Source organism: Castanea sativa, chromosome 3, assembly GCF_040712315.1.
Source record: "Castanea sativa cultivar Marrone di Chiusa Pesio chromosome 3, ASM4071231v1".
Taxonomy (NCBI): domain Eukaryota; kingdom Viridiplantae; phylum Streptophyta; class Magnoliopsida; order Fagales; family Fagaceae; genus Castanea; species Castanea sativa.
This window is the reverse complement of record NC_134015.1, coordinates 2410766-2427248: the sequence shown is the minus strand read 5'-3', so window position 1 is coordinate 2427248 and position 16483 is coordinate 2410766. Positions and strand designations below refer to the sequence as shown.

The 16483-nt window shown below is 34.3% G+C and overlaps 1 protein-coding gene and 1 long non-coding RNA gene across 3 annotated transcripts in view; both read right to left on the bottom strand.

Moving 5' to 3' along the window:
* Positions 1-6938: 6938 nt before the first annotated feature.
* LOC142627920 (uncharacterized) overlaps positions 6939-16483 on the bottom strand; it is a 74302-nt gene continuing 64757 nt past the window's right edge. Inside the window, exons 2-4 of one of the 2 annotated variants that reach the window (XR_012842964.1) lie at positions 8418-8631; positions 8255-8299; positions 6939-8144 (exon numbers count right to left, since the gene is read on the bottom strand). This is a non-coding gene — a long non-coding RNA (uncharacterized LOC142627920). Of the gene's footprint in view, positions 8145-8254; positions 8300-8417; positions 8871-16483 lie in introns of those variants that run through there. The other variant, XR_012842963.1, reaches the window with a different exon arrangement.
* Positions 13335-16236, bottom strand: LOC142627917 (zinc finger CCCH domain-containing protein 3-like). Its single transcript, XM_075801819.1, has 5 exons — positions 16001-16236; positions 15846-15907; positions 14395-14476; positions 14046-14117; positions 13335-13718 (listed from the first exon to the last, which is right to left on the bottom strand). The coding sequence occupies exons 1-5, from the start codon at positions 16134-16136 to the stop codon at positions 13609-13611; spliced, it is 462 nt and encodes a 153-aa protein (XP_075657934.1). The 5' UTR covers positions 16137-16236; the 3' UTR covers positions 13335-13608.

The window sequence follows — 16483 nt, the reverse complement described above, 5'->3', positions numbered from 1 at the left end:
GTGGGGGCCAATATTACAGAGGCAACGTCCCCTCAGATTTTTCTCTCTCTCTTTCAAATATTTTGTCAGTCTCAAGTCTTTTATAGTGAAACAATGTGTTTTGATTTTACAGTGAAACAATGCGTTTTATTTAACAATCGATAACATTTTTATGTCTCTCTATCTCTCTCCAAGACCTTATCTGGTAAGTTATTACTATTAGTTCTTAACTATTATTTTTTTACTTTTTAAAAAAATATTAAAACGGTGGGGATGCTAAAAGACATGAGAACGAGAGAAATGCATGATGTAAGTTTAGGCAATTAATGAGGGACTAATGAGATAACAGTAAAATAAGTTAGTGTAAACTTTTGGGTAATAGTAAAAAACACTTAATGAAAGAGGTTAAAAAAAAATGTTAAATGCAAAATTAGAGCGTTACTTGGCAAGACGTCACGCACATTGTTTCTAATCACTAATCAACATGAATCTCAAAAAACTTTGTGATAGGACTTTATCATACGTACAAAATAAGTATAGATTTTTTTTATCTTTATTTAAAAAAAAAAAAAGGATATTGCTATTGTGTTCATCCTTATAAGAATTTAAGTATAGATTAAATTTTTATTATTTTTGACAATTTTTCTTTGACTCCTTTATAATTTATATATTGTGTTAGTTTAAATGAATTTTTTCTCAAGCTTTCAGAGGATGGACTTTAGATAAGATGTTCAACTTTTATACGCTAAGCATTGACTATAAGTCTTGTACATGGAACAAATAGAGATAAGAAATTAAGAATATGGTCCATTTTGGTCGGCCTTAGCTTGATTTGTCTAGACATCAATTTTCTCTCTTGCCAAAAGTCTGACTTATTTTAGGTGGAAGTTTCCTTGATTATTACTTGTATACAAAATTCTAGAAACATTAAATTGGAATAGGTCCCTTACTAACCTAACCAATTGGAATTGTATGAAATTTCTTCCCATTCACACTAAACGTTGTGTACATTCCAAATTTTTTCTGCATCTCATAATGATACGTTGTTGATAGGTATCATCCAAGTCCAATATGATTGAGAGTTGTAATTGAAACTAAGGCTCAGAAGCTTTACTATTCAATACTTTGCGAGAAAAATTAAACACTCATTTGATGTAACAGGAGACTATGAAATTTGACATTGTATACACTGGGATTTGTTCTCGATGTTGTGAAATTGCTGTAGGTACTAAAAACTCTAGTTTGATTAGTTGGCAATTCATGTTCTTTAATCGTGAAAAGTCTACAATCGAAAACTTTTGTGTTCCTACAACAAATGTTTTGAAGAGAAAATTGTTAGTCCCCTCATCCCATTGGGACCCTTCGATTTATACAAAGGAAAAATGGTCCAATATTTCTAAGCGTGACTTAGTTACATGGAATTTTTGTGCAAATGTGCCTAAATTTCTTTTTAAAATTTAGTTATAATTTTAAACTCTAATTTGGTGATTTATATATGATTTCATGTGTTTTTAAATAATCTATATGCTATTTTAGTTTGTGCAAATTATAGAACATAGAATCGGTAATTTAGCAACATAGGCATAGGAGAAGGCATGTAGTGGTTTAGGAAGAGTAGGCATTTAGTTATAAGGGAAGAGGAGTAGGTATAAACATAAGAAAACCTTAAGATTGAGGAATAAGGAAAACAAAGAGTTTTTGATGATTAACACCCCTCTATCTTATCCATTAGTCTTATTTATTACTAATTAAAATTTGTTGAGTTATTAAATAACTGATGTGGCATCTAATAAGTGTAATAAATTAAAAATGATGTATTTTATTTATAAAAAAAAAAATCAATTATCTTTTCAAATAGAGTGCAACTTGGCAAAATTTCGTGCTCTCTCACGTGAGGTTTCTGCTTTTATATATATATATATATATATATATATATATATATATATATATATATATATATATATATATATATTGATTTAGTGGGCAGGGACAAAGGTGGCGTTTGGATCCAACTTATTGTGCGTTTGCGTTTTGTACATCATGTTTCCTTCTTCTTCTTCTTTTTTCTTTTGCTGCTGCACGCTTCAAGGGGGACAATTTTTATTGTTCATGCTACTGTTCATAAACAGTAGCGGTACATTGTTGACTTTTCAGCCCTTTTCATCACATCAATGGGTCCCATGCACTGTTTACGGGACCCACAAACTTCACTTTTCAACAATTTTTCATTAAAAATGGATCTCACGACACTATTCACACATTTAAAAATTATTTTGCTACAATGTTTTCAGTTTTCAGCAATAAGTTCTATCCAAACGAATTCTTCTTCTTCGTCTTCTTCTTCAATTTTTAGGGTAAGGTGAACTAGGCAATTAGAAAAATCAGCAGTTGACAAATTTGTCACATGACCCAGTAATAATAGCCAAATCCCCTAACTGCAGCATTGCTGGCCTTAGAACATTTAAGAAATTGTCTTGTAACTTGTACATCTGTATTAATTAATCTTAGCACAAAAATTCTTTAATGATCACATTCAAGATAACAGTAAAAAAAAAAAAAGTATCTTTATGCCACGCACCTAGGAGTATTTTAACCGTCACTGTGATGAAACCCAAATGGCATATTTGAATGTGTTAACCTTCATTTTTCTGGTCCACTTACTTAGGTATAAAGTTATGATTTGAATAAAATCACATTTATATGAATTCTCATCATGAATACTATTTTTATTATAACTAATCACAATAGGTCATGTCATTATCAATCCATATAAAAAAAGAGTTATGAAAAGTTTTGTATGCTAGACTTATAGTTATGTAGTGTACCATGCAAGATTGAGTCGGTCATTTTTGGCTTTCATAAACAAAAGTTATGTCAATAAACTCTGGTTCAAATGACATTGAATTTTTATAAATCTTTTTTTTTAAATGACACATTTTTGGTTCGTAATAATAATGGAATGGAAGGAGAGAGAATGAATTCAAGACTCACTCAATACTTGTGTTATTATCCATAAAAAAAAAAATATTTGGAATTTTTAAACTAACTTCTTTTTATGATGTTTTCAACATTCTAAGAGCAGTAAAATATTAGGTGGAGACCGCATTATGAAAATTGTTAGTTTAACTTTTTTATTGGCTAGGACAAAGATCTTTCTAGCAGTGCAATCATATCCCCTTTAAGATAAAATATTAGTACATCTTTTTTAAGAGGTCCAACAAAATTAATTGCAAGGATTTAGTAACAAAGTAAAAAGTTGACTAAGTTGAGAGATGTTCAATTCCATTAACCATGTATTCAAATCCTAACAGCTTTTGTACGACTGTTACTTCTCAAAAGTTCATAACATGTGTTAGTTTGATCTATTTTTTGAATTATTTTATTTTATTTTTCATTTTTCTTGGTCCATATCTCCTGTTTTGGGTGTGTGTATTTTTTTTTTTTCAAAAAAAGAAGCGTCTTTATGTAATATTTATTTGAGTTTAAGAAACCAAAAAAAAAAAAAAAAGATTATCAAAAGATGAAATAACATGGATCAGTAAATAATAAATAAATAAAAAGAAGAAGAAGAAGAAATAACATGATCAATTACGCAACTATTTGAATTAGTTTTTTTTTTTTTTTTCCATGAACTTATTTGCTTATGTATAGCTCAACAAATTAACTTTTTAAAAAAAGTTAATAAAAATGCGCACATAAAGTGTAGCCTTTAGATGAAAAAAATAGTGAAATGTAGTGACATAAATAACCCAATTATTTGAAGGATTTTCGAGACCGGAGAGTTAGCTATGGATTCAAGATCCACCGAATACATGTGTAACTTACAATATGAAAAAAATAAAATAAAATAAAATTTCAAAGCCAAATAATCAGATCAGTTTAATTTAATTGAATTGGATTGAATTACACTTGTTTCGATATATTAGAAAAGAAAGAGCTAAATAATTTATGTCATTGAATAATAAGTGTAGGGACACGATTTTCAGACCAAGCTCAAAATGTAAGGGATCTTGACCTAGTGAACCTAGAACAATAAATTTGTAGAGAGTGGGTCAAAGAGCTAGGCTTTAATGCATGGATAACAGTTAATATGGTTGTGGATGATGAGCCAACAAGAATTGAACCTAGTTTGTGCGAGAAAGTTTGTTCTCAGCACAGTCTGAGGAGCTCTGTTCTAGTATATATTGGATGACAATGGTTACAGGAGTTGTTGAGATTGCTACAGTGCTTTCTCTTCTCCTTTTTTCATCCCCCTTTCTCTGGAATCTCTACCCTTATTTTTTTTAGTTTCTGATTGAGATAGTTCCTATGTCATACATTGTGTTTTAACTTTGCTTGCATTTGATTATTTTTTTTAGTTTCTGATTGAGATAGTTCCTATGTCATACATTGTGTTTTAACTTTGCTTGCATTTGATTATGGATTAAACTAAAGTTTAGTGACACTTATATTAACATTGACCATTATTCTATTTTTTTATTATTTGAGAAACACACACGCACACACACATATACAGGGGAAGGAGATGAGATAAGGGAATACACTCACACACCAACACCAAATCTACATGCGGTAATTAGTATCGCGGAGCAAGTAATAAACCACTTCTCAATATCAAACCTTACCGATGTAGTACAATTTAACAACACTGAGTATCTTTTTTTTATCATTGTCATGAGCTTACAAGATTTTTAAACCTGGTCTGGCAAAAAGACTAGACACATAAAAATGTATGATGTATGATACCCCTATTATTTTTTAAAAAAAAACACAGGATATACTCTTGAGAATTTTTTGTTTTTTGTTTTTTTTTTTTTTTAAGAATAAGTAAACTATATTAAGGTTAAAGACAAGAGTAACAGAGAAGATTGTCGGATAGATTAGATAGAACATGGTTAGATTGCGCGCGCGCACACACACATATTGATAGTTTTTCTTTTATAAAGGAGAAGGGATAATTTGATAGTTGGGGATACACTCTTGAGAGTTTAGATGGGATTTTCTAAAAAGGAAAAAGAAGAAATGCTAAAATGATGATATAGACTAAGGGTTTTGTTATAGTAGTCTTTGATGGTTGATGAGTAATTATTATGTACTCTTATAATAAAACTAATATAATATCCCACACCAATAAAAATAAACTACCTAATACAAAAAATTTGACACAAACTAAGAGTCATGTGAAACGGTCAAATTTAATATTAGGTGGCTTGCTTTTATTTGTGCATAGTGCCATATCAACTATACTCTAGGGATTTTTTTTTGGTCTATTGCATATATCAATGGTTCTCGAATGCATCACATAATTAGCAAACAATACATGACACTCTCATTAAATTCCTAAAAAGGTAAGAATCTTGTTCAGATTCCGTAAGCCAAACACACCCAAGCGATTTTAGTTGAAAGATCATATATTTGAAACTCATCCAATATACAACTTTTGTGGAGTTTAGGTCTTCTATCATTTAACAGCCCATATGTTTATAATTCAAGTAACCAATGCTGAGGAGAACTTATTGCATATATCATATATATGCATCTTTCTTCTCACTGCATGACAATTGTAGAATTCACACACTGTAAGAGGAAGAATGTATATAGCCAATACATGAGATAATTATTGAGTGCTAAACTTTATCTGTACAGTAGACTATGCTATTCCTTGGTGCCAATTAACTCTAAACCTAATACATCTATAAGGCCCAATTATCATGCAACTTCAATGGATTGGAAAATTGTGCAAGTAGTCCGCTTTTCAGACTTAAAGTACAGAAGGAAGTTTGAGATACCCAACAATGGATTCATATGAAACATTTGGAAACAAACTGGTGGGTTGTTTTGTTGGATCCATGACCCTCCTACTAGGGCCTACAGGTAGAAACATAAATACAATCTAAAATTTAATAATTAAGATCTATTGGCCAGAACATATATTACTCCTAAGCACAAATAAAAAGAATTGGAACTAAAGCTATATACTGAGCAGGACACTAATTTGTAAAATGTTGAGATCAATTGCAAGTTGTGCTCAAGAACTTCATAAAGGATGAAGCCATGTGAGATGAAATTCTTTTGCACTTAATGAGAGAAAGAAGTGAGAAATCCTCTTTATTAAGTGCCCAGATTAAAATTTAAGCTTTAGATTAGTCTTTCTCAATGAAAAAACAAGTTGCACCAGTAATGTCAAAAAGAAAATTATGCTCTCATCTCTTAGGAATTACACGAAGTTAGCAGCACCATATTAGAGAAAGAAATCCCTGCAACCTAGAACTCTTTGAAACTGCATCCTGAAACTTTCTATCTACAAACAAGTAGCCCTATAAATTAAGATTTATTTTCATATGTATGTATTTTATATGCGTTCATATTCAGAATTTCCATTAGGCTTATTCCAAAATGCCAAAAAAAGATTACTTGTATAGTAATTGAATTCTAAGATTTCACAATTGGACCATTTGATATAATTTCTAACGCATATTTGCTTGACTTTTTTATGCTACAATAAATACATCTTTCTTCATTCACCTGCAGTACAATAGCCCTTATATGATTAGACATTTCGCTGCTACTGAACTTATCCATTAATTAATCTTACAGGCAGTGGCAAGAGTACTCTCCTAGAAATTCTGGCAGGTAGAGCCAGTGGAAATAAGAACTCAATAGTGGAAGGTGCAGTCATGTACAACAACAAATATGCCTCTGACATTCGTCTCAGTAGACTCATTGCATATATTAGCAACCAGCTTAATATGTAAGCACACAATGACCAAATTTTGGAACATGTATACATTTATCATACCATATGGGCATCCAAACACCAGTATTAATCAAAATTTAATTAAAATTGACAAATTAAATATCTTATTAGAGCAACCATGAATGAACACACAAAGTAGTCATTTGACTTCATAGTTTTCGAATAAGCATCATCCGACATCTAAATGTGTTAACATAGATCCATACTTATGTGCACACAAATTTACTAACTTCACAATAATTAAATTAAAGATTACTAGTTGGCATTTTCACTTTCTCTTACTTGTAAAATTGCAGACACGGCCCATTTTTAACAGTTCGAGAGACGCTTGAGTTTGCTAGGGACTGCACTCAGGGGCTTCAGCCAGAGAACTTCACTCCTGAGATGAGAAAGCTCTTTGGACATGCACTAGTAGAGGGACAGGATCCATTTTTGGAATATGTGTTAGAAATCTTAAGTTTGAAACATACAGAAAACAACCTCACTGGAGAGGCAATATCCGATGCTGATCGCCAAAAGCTCACTACGGCTGAGTTAGCACTTGGAACATATTCTGTTATGATTTATGACCAACCATTTTCTGGGTGTGATCTAGCAGCTACGTATGACCTAGTTGACACCAAAGAACTATTAGCAGGATTCAGCAATCTTCAGCAATCATGTCACTGACACAACTCTCTCAGGAAGTGTTCGATCTTTTCGATAGAATTATATTGCTCACTGATGGACACATTTTGTTCCAGGGCCCCCGTCAAGATGCCATTCCTTACTTTGCCAAACTCGGGTTAGTATACAGTAACATGGAAGTAGTCACAGCCAAGCTAATATGTGCACACACTTCTTTATAAGTAACTATGTTCAACATAACATTAGAAAGCAGTAACACTTGTTAATTGTTCAGATACATAAAACCATCATATGTGGAGTCCAGTGAGTTTCTTGAAGATATTGCAGCTGGAGACGGTTCACAATATATTGTACCTGGAGCAACACCCTTAACACTAGAAGAGCTAGTAGAGTGCTACAGAGCATCAGATCACTACAAAGATATAATGAGAATTGTTAAAGGAGATGATGCGAAGCACACCTACTGGGTGGAAAGTGAGCCTGGGATTGGGTTGTCCCTTAAAACGCCATCCAAATACCATAGCACAGTCAACGCATAGACAAGAAGAGAGACAGGTAAAGAAATTGTTCCATGAGAATATCAATAACCTGTCAGAGTAAACTCTATATATGCAGCTGGAACTGATTCAAGAATTTAACCGAAGCAGCTTATTCCAACAATTACTGATTGCTAACATGATTTCAGAACTAGTGGTGTCCAAACTCTCTACCAAAGTAGGGCACTCAGGGGGGATTGAAAGCACTGGAAGAGTTCTAGTCGGGGATGTGATCACAGCAATATCTATGAACAATGAAGAAATGCAATACCTATCAGTGGGATCTCAAATAATTAAGCACAATCGTGCCTCACATGCACATGCTATTTTGAAGCAGGCAAGTGGTCACACTTGCCTCCAAGTTGAGCGCTGTAAAGAACAGGTATATAAAAAGCTTTTCCTACCAACAAGAAAGGACTAATGAGATGATCAGCTTATTGGTTTTCAAATGTAATGAAAAATACTGACATTACAACCAATGTGAGAAACAAAAGATATACTACATGATTTGTACTTACAGAGGTTATCTGTTATTTAGGAGGAGTATCAAGCTCAGTGGAAGCAGTTCCAAAGGCCCTTTGTACAAACATGGTTGCAATCAACCAAGACTTTGACTTACAGGCAAATCAAGATCACCAAAAGGCTTCATGCTATAATCAAATTAAGGCTATTCCAGGTTAATACTACCATATCTTCACAGCTTTCCCCGCTCATGGAGATCACAAAAATCATCTGACATGTCAAAATTTCAAGTTATTGAATATCTAGAAAAGCCACGTCGACAGAACCAATGTGGAAGGAAAACCCTGATCTTTATTTCATTAAGTATCTCATACTTAGTTAAAAATATATAAATAAATAAAAAGAATCCCACCAATCTTCCTTGAACCATGGTGTTTGGTGGCATGAGTTGTTGGAATTGCTGCCACCAAGGTCAAATGTTACAAGTTTGGTACAGCAAAAAGAGAAACAAAGAATAGTAAAAACTAACCCATTTTTAAACTTCGCAGGCAATTATGCTGAGAATATTTGCAGGAACACTGTTTTACAAACTTGGGGGTCAATATGACCAACAGCAAATGAATTCCGTAAGGGCCCTTGGGTTTGTATCCACCATGAGTATTATGCTCCTAAATCTTGTACAGCTTCCTCTCTACATGCTCCAAAGGCCAATATTTTACAAGCACAGGGCCCAGAGATTCTTCAGAACTTCATCATATATCACAGCTCATTCCATAGTCAATCTCCCACAGACTCTCATAGAAGTAATCTTCTCAATGACTTTTCCCTATTGAAATATTTATAGCTTTCAAATAACTCAGACATAATAATTCTTGCAGGCACTCGCATATACTCTGTGTTTATTTTCTAGCAGGGCTATCAATGGCAGGAAATGGGGCACCATTCTTTGAGTATCTAATGCTCTTATTCTTAGTAGCATACTTTGGCTCATCAGTATTCTTCTTTATCAGTGCTATCTCTTCAATTCAAGAAGTTGGGAATGCTTTAGCAGGTACTTCTGCTTCTTTGAAAACAGTTTTCCTAACTTACGATGATGACTTCCACAAGTTATTATTAGGACCTTAATGGAAATGAAAGAAATTCAAATAAGTCCCATCCTGCAAAAAGGTGGTTTTTGCTATCCAAAAGCATCAACACTGCATTGTTTGGATTTTGAATCTCCAAAATTAAACGCTAATGGAAGGACCTGATGTCCCACAGCATGAGCATGTTCACTGCAGAAGTTCTTAAACCAGTTGCATAGATACATAGATTGCAAACAATGATGCATCCTTAAAATTCATTTAGAAAATTCTCAAAATTGCCAAGCTCCTGGGAAAAAAATGTATTATCATAATCACCTCATCAATCTCATATATACATAAAACAGTCAATATTTTTTAAAGTTCTTTTTGAGTGAATGCTGCTTGAGATAGCACTACTTTTACATCAGGTATGAAACCCATTATGTAATTCATGTACTTCATGCAGGTCTACTTGTCTCGGTCTTCCAACTCTTCAGTGGCTTTGTGATCTTTCCATCCAACATTCCAACTTACTGGAAGTGGCTTGTTTACCTGAACCCGATTCACTGGGCCAATGTCTCATTTTGCAGGCTCCAGTTTAACGAGGGATACACAGAGCCCTGCTCAAAGTACCATGGTGAACTTCCTTTCTGTGATCAATCCCCATCAATGACAGTTAGAAAAGCCTACATGGTCTTTTATGAGCTTTCACAGGATGCTAAGATACCATGGCTTCCTTATGTTATTCTCTTGGGATGGATAGGAATTGCCAACTTGTTAACAGTGTTGAGGCTAAAGAAGATAGAGTTCATGGGGATGAGTCAGTCTCTGCCCCGTCTCAAAAAGACCCCTATAATAAGAAAATATGAGGAAGACAGAGAGAAAGAATTTCAGTCATACAACAGCAATAGCCAACATTTAATTTCACAACAAGAAGGAATGAAGGACAATGGCGGAGTTGAGAAATGGATTGAGGATTTTCGAATTGACCTGTAAAGGCACGGTGTAGGCATTCCAGTGAAGCAGGCAACTCCACTCTTTGAGGATTTATCATTCGCAAGGTTTGTTCCCTACTCCTAACCCAACCTTAGGAGTCCCAATCTCCAAATTGTACCCAAAAAACAATTATATAATTACCTGTCACAATTCCCTAAAACAAATTGTCTACAACAAGAAATAATAAAAGTAATAACAATAGCCTGCCAAACAAAAAAATAGGGGGAAAATTCCCAGTTGAACTATAAAAAATTAAAGGGTTGATCCCCATGAGATACTTTTTCACACTTAAGTGGTGCATCAGGTATGATGAGGGAGCTAAAGAAGGCACAGCAGTTTTCAACAATATAACAGGCTATGCAAGACCCCACACCATGCTAGCCTTGTTAGGTGGTAATCAAACAAGTAAGGTCACACTCCTCAAATGCCTGGCTGGAAGGATACCAGCAAGCGGCAGCCTCAATGGCAATCTCTAGGCAAATGGTTTGGGGATAGGCACTACCTTCTCCAGACTAATAGGTTATGTTGAGAAGCTTGATGCTCACCAACCTTACCTCTCCATCCGTGAATCCCTACAATTCAGTGCTGCACTCCATCTTGGCCAAGAGATTAGTGCCACAAGCCGCCGCATTCATGTTGAGTTGGTTCTCAACCAACTTGGTCTACTGCCCTACTCCAATGAACTTGTAGGTCATCTTCGCAATGCCACTGGAAAGACATTTGAAATAGCCAAAAAGATAACCATTGCAGTTGAGCTGGCTGCCAACCCAAGTATTCTCCTTCTTGAAGAACCAATTTCTGGTTTTGATACTAATGGAACCTTGGCCATCCTCAACATTCTCTCTCAGGTGTCAAATTCAGGTCGGGTCATTATTTCTACTCTAACACACCCTAATGCACGCACGCTATCATTCTTTGACCTAGCACTCATTCTAACACGAGAGGGAAATCAAGCATACTTTGGCCCAGTAGGATCTAACTGCAATGACTTGCTACATTATTTCACATCAATCCCAAAGGCCCCCCATTATTCCAGAAGAGATAGTCCAGTTAGGTTTATCATGGGAGCTCTTGGCATAGGAACCAAAAAGAGGGACACTCCTTCCCTAAATTTTTCACAAATCTACCAAGCCAGCTCTCTGTGTGAGATGAATAACAAAGAAATTTGCAATATAAAGAAGTCGATCAAGAACATAAGAAGAAATTATCTATCTTCTACTTATCCAGCTCCATATTCATGGCAAGCCATTTTGGTAATACTAAGAACACAAAGATTCTTATGGAGGAATGTTCAATATACATATGCTAGACTTACCGGGTGTGTGATGATTGGTCTCCTGATGGGTTCCCTCTACTTTCAGATTGAATATAAGGACATATATGGTGCTACATCACGTACACTATATATATACATGCAAGTTATACTCATAGGAGTGATCTCAGCAAACAATTTCATACCCCAGATTGGCACAGACAGGTTGGTCTATTTCCGAGAGAAAAGGACTGGAATGTATCTTCCAGTATTTTATCCGATATCATGGGCAGTGGGTGAGATTCCTTACTTTCTCATGGCAACACTTGCAGTTGTAGGAATTGGGAATGGGATGGCAGGTATTGGGACACAATCCCCTTCAGAATTCATCAAGTACCGGACAGTGCTCTTCCTGTTTACACTATGCCTAACTTATTTTGGAATGATGATCACTTTCCTAGCACCAGTGCCAACACTAGCTGCATTTGCCATGTCAATTGTGACATCACTGTGGGTGTCAGCTTCAGGTGTGGTTGTTCTGTTATCTGACAAAGTTTTACAGATGGATGTATTGGAGTAACCCATTCCAGTAAGCAATGTGATGACCTCAATCAGTTTCTACTGTAATACAGAGGGGTGTGGATCACAGTGCAATTGTCCAAGATTGCAAGATGGTTCTTATGTGTGGGATAGGTTGGAAACTTTAAGAAGCTTGAGCCATGAGAGGATAGATTTGGACATACTCATTTTGTCTGCAATGTGCTTGCTGTTTGCCAGCCTTGCCTCTGTCTTCTTTGTTGTGCTGAGACACAATTCACCCCCTCCCATATAGAGTAATGGATGTCAAGAAGCAAAGATGGGAAGTGTTTAAGGAGCAAGGCAAAACAAGCGAACAGCACAAATATATAGGGTAAATCTGAACTAGATTAAATCAAAATGACTCCAGACTATAAAAAATGCATTCAGTTACAATTATAATCAAAGTGACGTGAATTATCACACTGGTGACATCCCTCCTACTTGTACCTATAAGTTGGGCACTGCGATGTATTCATGTTCAGCTTTACATTTTTTTTCCTTTCCAAATTATTGCATTTCTTGGCATTGCAAAATATTCAATATGTAGATTCCAGAAACACTTTAATTTCAAAGGTGTTAAAGTAGCCTAAAACAAGTCAGAGGCAACCACTGGATTCAAAAAGTTTATATAAAGCAAACAAGCAACAAGTAACATGCTGATTGAAGGAGCATTGATGCAGGACAAAACCAAAACAATGCAACAACAAAATTGAAGAATATAAACTAAAGGATAGGTAACCTAAGAGTCAACATATAAGCTTGCTTAGACTTAGAGTCAGCACCAAGCAAGAGAGAACCTCTAAGAGTCAACACTTGGTTGAGTGGAGTAGGCACCAGATCATTGGAAGAATTTCAAGCGATTTTTTTTCCAATCAAGCTATAAACTGTCTCCATAGAAGTACAATTTTATGCTTATATAAACTACTAGGACAAAACCCTAATTCTAATTTTAATTGACTTGGGAAATCCCCATCGTTGAATTACAAAACTACCCTTGACTCTAGGAAATTAAAAATTATACTAATAAAATTAATTAAGTACTAAGACCTAAAATAAAATCCATTTGACCAATAAAAATACAATTGATTTCCAAAAGGAAATAGAAGTAAATTAAAATAAAATTTTTGTTACACCTCCCACATCAAAAACACTTCCTTTCTTTTTCCTTAATAGAGGAAAAAAGAGCAACATGTTCCACTCAACTATCACATACAGAAAGCTGCATGAACCTATATCCACACATATCTCAATTTACATTGTAACCATATCAAGTATGTCGAGGAAAGGTGATAGAAAATATAGAAGGAACTCTATTACTGGCACCACACAAAAAGGTGACTAAATGAAGTAGCAGACCTATCCCCAATCGACAGAGGGAAGAGAAGGATATCCACCCTCAGGAGGAGGCTTTAGAGATGGAGGTAAATTGCCCCATGACATTCCCATATTATCTCGTACTACATCCCCTGTGAATCACAATGATGAAACATAAGCATTTGGAGTAAAAGTAGTCTGAAACGTAGAAAATAAAGCTACATAAATAAATATAAAAATGTCTATGACAGATGACAGAATATAAGCTGATGACCACATGCTACATTTACTAAAAAAGGAATAAAGAAAGTAAGCCCCATTCCTTCAAGATTGAACAGCAGTAGGCTTTATGCATAGTTTGTATACCACATTAAGTCTAACAATAACATAAGAAAAAAATAATAATCCAAAAACTATAACAAATGCAACCATTGACAAACAAACGCTCAAGTCTAAGCAAACATACAATGTATCCTTACCTGAAAAACTGCCTCCAACCAACTGATTTCCAGGGATAATTGGTGACTGATTGTTATCCACAAAGCCTGTCACTGATGTTTGATAAAGTTAGTTATCTAATAGCATCATTGTTAACAGTTATCTAACATATATGTCATTATTAACCCAGATACAGTTTTGAATATTTCCACACCCCATTTCTTTTTTTCTTTTTTTATAGAAATAAGAGCTTTATAACAAATTTAAGATACAGTATTAATCAGATTTATTTTAATTCATAAGATAAATAGAAAATTAAAAAGAAAAATAGCCTGTAAAAATAAGTAAAAAGAATTAAAGAGAATAATATATATTAGGGACATAATTTACCTGATATGCCTTGATTATTAACATTTGCTAAGTTGTTCTTGGGATGAACATATTTGCAAGAATCTCCATACTGGCAAAACCCCTTTACTCCCATCATGCCAAAAAAAAAAACATGTTAATTCAAGGCCAAATCATTTCTATTCCAAAAGCTATAAAGCCAATGCAAGATCATCGCCCAATTTTTCATTATCAACTAATATTAATTGGGCAACCAAAGAAAACCGAATTAAAATTCCCAAACCAAACGTAAACATAAACTCCCCCCTACCCATTACTCAGTATGTAATAAAATTACTTTAGTACTCAAAGACAACAAGCTCAAATTTCCACAACAAAAGCCAAGTTAAACTCTACCTCCAACCCATTTTGCACTTAGAAATAAACTTAAAACTTTTTTGATACATCTTATGTGAGGGGATTCGAACTCTGGACATTTCCTTTGGAAACACCAAGAAGTGTTGGTCGACCTAAAGGTCATAAGGAAAAAATAAACTTAAACTTACCTAACCAGTAAAAAAAATACAAAAGGCTAAAGTAAAATTTTCCTCCAATCCATTATTTATGACACAATAAAACTACTTAAACAATTAGAGAAAGAGAAAAAGCTATCTAAATTCTTCCTTCAACCCATTACTCAATATCCAATGAAACTGAATTGGGTAATTAAAGAAAACACAAAAGCTAATATAAATCATGTCTCCAACCCATTAATTAAAATACAATAAAACAACCTGGGTACTCAGAGAAAAAGCAAAAGATATCTAAATTCTACCCTCAACCCATTGTCTAATGTCCAACAAAATGACTTGGGTAATCAAAGAAAACCAAAAAGCTGGTCTAAACCCAGTCTCCAATTCCAATATCCATCAAAATAACTTGGCCACTTGGGTAATCAAAGAAAAATAAAAAGCTAATCAAGATTCTGCCTTCAACCCATTATTCTATATCCAAAAACACAAATTGGGTAATCAAAAAAAACCCAAAAGCTAATCTTTATTCTTTTTAAAGATAAATGAGCAGATTTTATTTTACCTCATACATGTACAAACAGTACAATGATTAGCAAGACACAATTACACAGAGCTAGCAAAAGCTCAACCACTACAATCACAGCAATTTACCACAAAGCTAATCTAAATTCTTCCATCAACACATTTTCCAATATGCAACAAAACAACTTGGGTAACCAAAGAAAAAGTAAAAGCTAATCTAAATTCTTCCATAAACCCATTATCCAACATCCAACAACACAACTTGGGTAATCAAAGCAAAAGGCTAATATGGATTCTGCCTTCAACCCATTATCCAGTATCCAATAAAACAACTTGGGTAATCAAAGAAAAAACAAAAGCTAATCCAAATTCTGCCATGAACCCATTATCCAATATCCAATAAAACGACATGGGTAACCAAAGAAATTGCAATTTAGACACAGATTTTCAAAAAGGTACCGTCTTGACAAAGCGGTTGCAGACCCCTTTGCCAAATCCTTCAGTATAAGCCTGGTTAGCATCTGCAATGAAAAAAGCAACTTCGTAAAAAAAAAAAAAAGTGAGAGAATCATAGAGACAGAGAGAGAAGAAGAAGATGAAGAAAAAGGAGAGACCTTTGAATTGGAAGGAGTCGAACCAGAGAGCCTTGTTTCTAAGGTGTTGGAGACCTTGGAGATGGCGTTTCCGAACATATGGGGTGTCTTGGAATTCCTTGTCGCAGTAGTCGCAGTAGTACTTCCCCAACGGCATTCTCTCTCTCTCTCTCTCTCTCTCTTCGCCTGCCTATATTAGGAAGTGTGGCATGTCGTTTTGTTGCTGGACACTGAAATCGACAACCGTTTAAAACAATACCTTTTTTCTTTTTTTGAAAGTGAGTTTATTTAATCTAATATAAGCCTATTATTGTTGACTTCATAATATATAAACACAAAAGGTTTGGAGTGATCACATTTTCTTTTAATTCTTCATTTATTTGACAAAATCTAAACCCAAAGAAAGGGGTTTTAATTAAACTATTAATTCTTTTCCGAATCTAACTCTTATTAAGATTTCTACTAATTTTATTTTGTTTGGCTTTATTTTCAATTAAGTAATTA